Below are 6,000 nucleotides of genomic sequence, written 5' to 3' on the forward strand. Positions count from 1 at the left end.
AACGTGTCCATCGATCGAATATAGGCAGTGACACAGCATCTGGTATAAACAATCAGGCACAAATCTTACCCTGGCTTACTTCATCTTGCTCGCGTCTCAGTACACGGTGATATTACTTGTGCTGTACCGCTTATTATGGTATGAGTCGTAGCCTGCATAAAGTTTCCTACAAAAGATCACTAGATGGGAGCTCTTACGGCAGTGACTACGGGAGCTGTAAATGTAACAATTAAGCCAGCGTGGGAATGTTTGGTAGTGCATAGATTTGCTGAAACTTTGTCCTTTTGGCTTCAACCGCATTTGTGACTTTGCAAACTGATAATTTTAAGTGAAAAACCGCTTTATAACTTGCTACAATTTGCAGTTATCATGGATGTGCGCAGAAATATATATAGATGTCTTTCGTTCAGAAAAAAAATATATGATTGCTCGGAAATTCAGAAAGATAAAGCGTACAAATAACGCCAGAAAAAACAAAAACGAAAACAAAAACGCCTGAAGGCACAATCACGAAGATTAGACAAATCCACTAACTTCTTATCATTCCCATGATAGCTGAGCCATCACAGAGCCAGAGTCTTCTCTCCTAATTTTCGTAGGAAACATTATTGTAGCTATAGCGCTACCTCCAGGTGCCATCGTCTCTTCTGTGCCCGCGTTTAAAAGATTCGATAACAATATTACCGAGACTTCAGCCCGCAACTTCGGGCTGGTCAGAAGGTAGAAATGCGCAGCTGAGGCCTCATTACAATGGACGGGGAAATTTTTTGCTCGTTTCAGGTGCTACTGCCTGGGCAGAGGATGAGAAGGACAAGGAAGGACTGGTAAGTGCACTAAACACTTTCTTCCTGCAACAGAGGCTGAAGTGCGCGGCAATTTACGAACGCGTGAGTACTAACAAACAGTTACTTTTGATGAAGTATCTAAACGCGAGAAGGAAACCCGAAGTGCTTTCATTATTGTACATATAAAAATCGAGCAACCTAACTCATTTGCATTAGCGAAGTGTCTGCTTTCGCTCTTAAACAATCCTCATATAAGAGGGTCTACAGTAACAAGGAGTCGCGCAAGTACATGAAAATATGGCGCTAGTGTGAGCACGATTTGTTTTCTTTTCTTGGTGTTACTGACCTTCTCAAATAAGAGAAGAAAACACACAATACGATGAAGGAGAAACATGAAAAAAAAAAACTAATAATCATTGGAACTCAAAGGACAATATAGCGGGCGAAAATAACTTAGCAGCATCATCAGAAACAAAAACAAAAAATTGACTTGAAGGCCGTACGTGGAGCCATAGAATGAACAAAATATTTGAAAAAAAAATTCACCTGACACTACTGCGGCTAAAGAGATTGCAGAATGAACAGCCGGCGAAAGGGTCGTAGGGCCCGAGTAAACGGGAACGTGAAAAATAAAGCTCAGAACAGAGTGACTGCATGGCGATAGGATCTCCATGACCTATAACATCGCGAAACGGGTTCTTTTGTACATGGGATGGTACGGCTCGATCGCCCAACGAGAAGCCACATCGAGATTTCTCCGTGCACCCAGGCTGTTGCGCCATTTCGCTTTCAGTGGCTCGTTTCGTTTCTGTACGGCGCGTACCGTGATGCAACCTCGGTACATACGTCCATTAAGCCGCTGCGTCTCTGGCCAGTTGCGCGAGCTGCCTGGCGCAATTCGTGCTTGACCACATTTACCCGGATGGCTGCAGTGCTTTAACCGCATGGTTATACTGCGCTGTTCTCTTCTCTTTGTGAAGGCACATCGCTAGTGATGCGCAATACAAGCGTTTAAAGTTATGTGCCCGTGTCTGCAGTAATGAGTTCAAGGTTCAACCGCAGGCTACTGGAAGCCGCATGAAGCAATATGCCGGTTTTCGAGAGAAAAAAAAAATGTCCTGGAAAAAATATAAAGTTTTAATGACTTAATCATGAAGAAAATATCAAACAGGATGAGCGTTGTGACGAGAGCTTCATTGATGCACCATCACACTGGTGTAGAATGATTAGTGCACGCACGTACGTCACTAGACACAAGCACCTTGTGCGCTTGCGTTTTCTTCTTGCGGCCGTGCCCTTTGCATGCTGCGCTCGAAAGCAGGAATCGCTTGAGTTTCTTGATCTCTGTTAAAATATCTCTCATCCAAAATCAAGATGAGTTTTGTGGCAACTCGAGGAAACTAAGAGTCACCAATGTGGCCCATATTAGGAAAGGGTTAGTCCCGTAGCTGATAAACCGGTTGGCTCTGGCCCTTTGCTAAGCCTGATCCACTGTTGGTGACGGGAACGTTACTATAGGTAATGAGAGCAAACTGTTTGTTTGAAATGTATCTTTTTGTGGACACCAACATTCACGACAGAGAGAGAGAGAGAGAGAGAGAGAGTTAAGCCTTTAATGAGAGCGGGAGATGGAGCTGGGGCGCCTATGATCACTTTGCGCGACTACTTGGATATTCCGTTTTTGGACGGCGCTCCGAGAATAAAGGGGTCCCTTAGTCACTTTTTTTTATAAGTAAGGATCCAGGCTAAGCTCACATTAGTCGAGCGCCAAACTCCAAACGTATACCTTCTTTTATGGCGCAGAAGCTTAGAATTACATTTCATCTGTCTCCGAATGGAATACATGGTTTCGCAAGGTTGCCACGTAGCCGCAGGTACAAAACGGTTGCAGTTGAAGAGTTCTTGTATTCTGGGAACCTTGCCCTATATTCGCACCGGAATGCATGCAGCTTTACTGTTTCGCCAATTTATATCTTTTCGACACGTTCTTTCTGTTGTTTCGTACGATGAAAGTATGGGAAGGAGAATCGCAGATCTTATCTAGCAAGAATGCAAATGCTGAAATCAATGTAATATTTAATGCAATTATGAGAAAGAACAAAGTTATGTTGTACTTTAGCAAGGCAAAAAAGAACTTTTTTTATTATTACTACTTCGGAAAATATCGATATCGAAAACGGATAGTCAATATTGCTCCACGCTTGCAATATTTCAGAGTGATGACAAACTGGCATGTTCATCTACTGTAGCAACAATCCTGCTAGACCAGGGAACAAGTCCATCGGGAAGGGAACGGTATAGGATGTCCTTCAACCCCCTGATCTCGTTAGCTTTCAGCGCTGTTTTCACATCAATCAGCAGTGCCTGCGACATCAAACGCGTCGCTACATTTCCGCGAATGCACTTTCCGTAGGGCTACGTGATGGCCTTCCCCATGGAAGAGCCCAAGCCGTCCGGTGGCCGCGTCGAAACCGTGGTCGTCGAGTCGTCCAAGGCCGAGGACCTGCGCCAGGTGCTGGGTGCCTACAAAGCGGCCACCAGGCTCAGGCAGCGCCAGCAGCAGCCTCCGCAGCCTCTGCCGCCTCCGATGCAGCGCATGCCGCCACCCGACCAGAAGCCGCCGCTGCTGCTTCTCGTGGTGCACGCTCCGAGGCCCCCCGTGCCTGCGCCCTTCCGCGCGGGCCCTCCCATGCCCGGCCCGCCGCCCGGCTTCCTGCAAGGCCCACCCTCCGGTCCTCACCCCGGCATGAACCCGTACGGCATGGTTCCCGCCCCGCCAGTCGGCCCCGCTCAGGCCCAGATGCCCGCTCCGCCGACGGCGCACCCTCCGCGAGCTCACCCTCCACTTGTCGCCGCCAGCCGCGCTAATGGCCCGCCGCGCGACAACGGGCCGGGCCTGCACTTCGCCATCGTGCAGGAGCCCTACATCGTCAACACTGTGATGCCCGCGCCTTCCATGAACCGTGGAGATTTCGGTCCCATGATGCGGCCCGCGTTCCTGCCCGGTCCCGCTCTTTTCTCCGGACCTCCTTCCCCTCCGCCTCCCCATCACCCGATGATGCACGGTGCCCACTCCATGATGCCCCCGCCCCACATGATGCACCATGACTCTCCGATGATGATGCGCGGTCCACCAATGACGCACGGCCCCCAGATGATGCACAGTCCGTCCATGATGGTGCCTTTCCACGCATTCATGCCCGCTCCACCGATGATGCATGGTCCTCCGTTTATGATGCACGGTCCCCAGATGATGCCCGGCGGTCCGATGATGCACGGTCCTCACATGATGCCGTCTCCCGGCGCGATGATGTACAGTCATATGGCCAGGCAGCGGGCTGGATCGGTGGTCGTGGTGCCAGTCGCGGTGCTGTTCGCCGAGCGACCCGAACCGCAGCGTGAGGGTCCGCGCGAGAAACCCGCTCAACCTCCTCAGCCTCAGCCTCAGCCTCCGACTCCACCGCCTGCAGTGAGTCTCACGTTGGTCGGCAGCACTGGCACACGTCTGCTTTGCTACCTCTGGCGCAATCTTTAGTTTTCGTGGTGTTCGTATGTCAGTTAAAGCTGTAAAGAGAAGTAAGATTGGCTAGATAGTTTTGGTGTACTGACGCTACTTACGCGGACAGGCAAAGAGGAATAGTGGCTATGGTATGAAGCCAACTCGTGCGCTTATGGTGGTCATAAACAGTGTGATTGAGAGTGCGAATATGCGCGAACCAGTGACTAAATCACACAATTGAACTATCTTGCTTTTCGCAGATAAGGAACAAATTTATTCGTGTTAAGATAACGGTAAAATTCTTCTTTCTGGGGTTTTACGAGCCAAAACCAGTTCAGATTATGAGGCACGCCGTAGTGGAGGGCTCCGGATTAATTTTGATTACCTGGGGTTCTTTAACGTGCACTACAACGCAAGCACCCGGGCGTTTTTGCATTTCGCCTCCATCGAAATGCGGCCGCCGCGGCCGGGATACGATCCCGCGATCTCGTGCTCAGCAGCGCAACGCCTTAGCTGACTGAAGATAACGGTAAAATATAAAGGCATTAGAAAATAAGCTTCCGCGCGATAAGCGTGCATGGCGTTAATCGAAATGCGGGCGCGTTGTAAAGCCGTGGGGATGATAGGCGGTGCGAATGGAAAGCTTATCTCCGATAACTCTCTGAAGGTTAGTTGAGCAGGGCACTTCTTCAGAGACTGCATTTTATCTTCTGGCTTTTCAAATTTTCTCACCCGTTACTTAAAAACAAGCCGGTAGTTGAAACTTGGCCGAATTCTGCAAGCAATTTATAGAGCGTCACCTTGTGATTGCTGTCATGTTGACTTCGGCTCCCTGACTCGCCAGCTATGCCGAGTGTTTAGCGTTAACCGTTCTTTAAACATACAGTGCTGGCCTTGTCTTCTGGCCTCGCGGGGAGATAACGACAACCTTCTGTAGCGGTATACACGTCAGTTACTTATGCCCGCAATGGCCTCACCAGCCGCAGTTCTCGATGAGGCACGGCCATTCTAACTTAGCCGCTACCTTACTCCTTTTCGTTTCCTGCGCAGGCAACACGGCGAATTACGACCATGGAGCGGCTCGGCGTCAACTACGCGCCGGACGAAGACGACGACGACGACCTGAGCCCGATGGCGACCATTCGGGCAGCCAACACCGTTTTGCGCATGCTCATGAGCAGCTAGCTTTGTTCCTGTGATACATCCCACCCATCCCACCCCTTGTCCTTTGCACCTAATGTACAGCCAGATCAATAAATCATTCCTCTTTTATTTTATTATTCACTTCGTGTGCCTGTTTGACCGTCCTTCGACTTAACCCCAGTGGACACGTATACATACACTAAAGGGAACGCTGAATAAGTTTAGAGTGTTAAAGTATTATTTCGAAACTATACTTTCATTAGTTCAGTAGAAAAAAAGGAAGGCAAACTTTCACGCTGAAACCTCGGCGTTAGTAAGTAGGTGTGGTGTCGTGGATTTCGAAGTAATTTCTCGTGTTTTCAAAGCTGGCTAGTGTTGTGTCTTGAAATGTAACGATTCACTAGATAATGACGGACACGATTGGAACAGACACTGCTTTAATCCGCCAGTGTTATGCTTACAGCGTTGCCAACTGCACATACAGATTCAGTTAGATAGAGCGGGTATGCAACAGCATTTAAGCTACATAGTTGCCAGCTGGCTTTGGATACTTGGCTAGATATAGCAATGGAG

General features: G+C 48.9%; 1 protein-coding gene across 4 annotated transcripts in view; it reads left to right on the plus strand.

Annotated features, from left to right (window-relative positions):
• Nucleotides 1-5,560, plus strand: part of LOC119462703 (proline-rich protein 2-like) — a 37,002-nt gene extending 31,442 nt beyond the window's left edge. For all 4 annotated transcript variants that reach the window (XM_049672659.1, XM_049672658.1, XM_037723999.2 and 1 more), the window contains exons 2-4: nt 781-824; nt 3,199-4,254; nt 5,335-5,560. In XM_049672659.1, the coding sequence (XP_049528616.1) occupies nt 3,208-4,254; nt 5,335-5,469 (1,182 nt within the window). In that variant the 5' untranslated portion in view covers nt 781-824; nt 3,199-3,207 and the 3' untranslated portion in view covers nt 5,470-5,560. The remainder of the gene's footprint in view (nt 1-780; nt 825-3,198; nt 4,255-5,334) is intronic.
• The last annotated feature ends 440 nt before the right edge of the window (nt 5,561-6,000 follow it).

Source organism: Dermacentor silvarum, chromosome 8, assembly GCF_013339745.2.
Source record: "Dermacentor silvarum isolate Dsil-2018 chromosome 8, BIME_Dsil_1.4, whole genome shotgun sequence".
Classification (NCBI taxonomy): Eukaryota; Metazoa; Arthropoda; class Arachnida; order Ixodida; family Ixodidae; genus Dermacentor; species Dermacentor silvarum.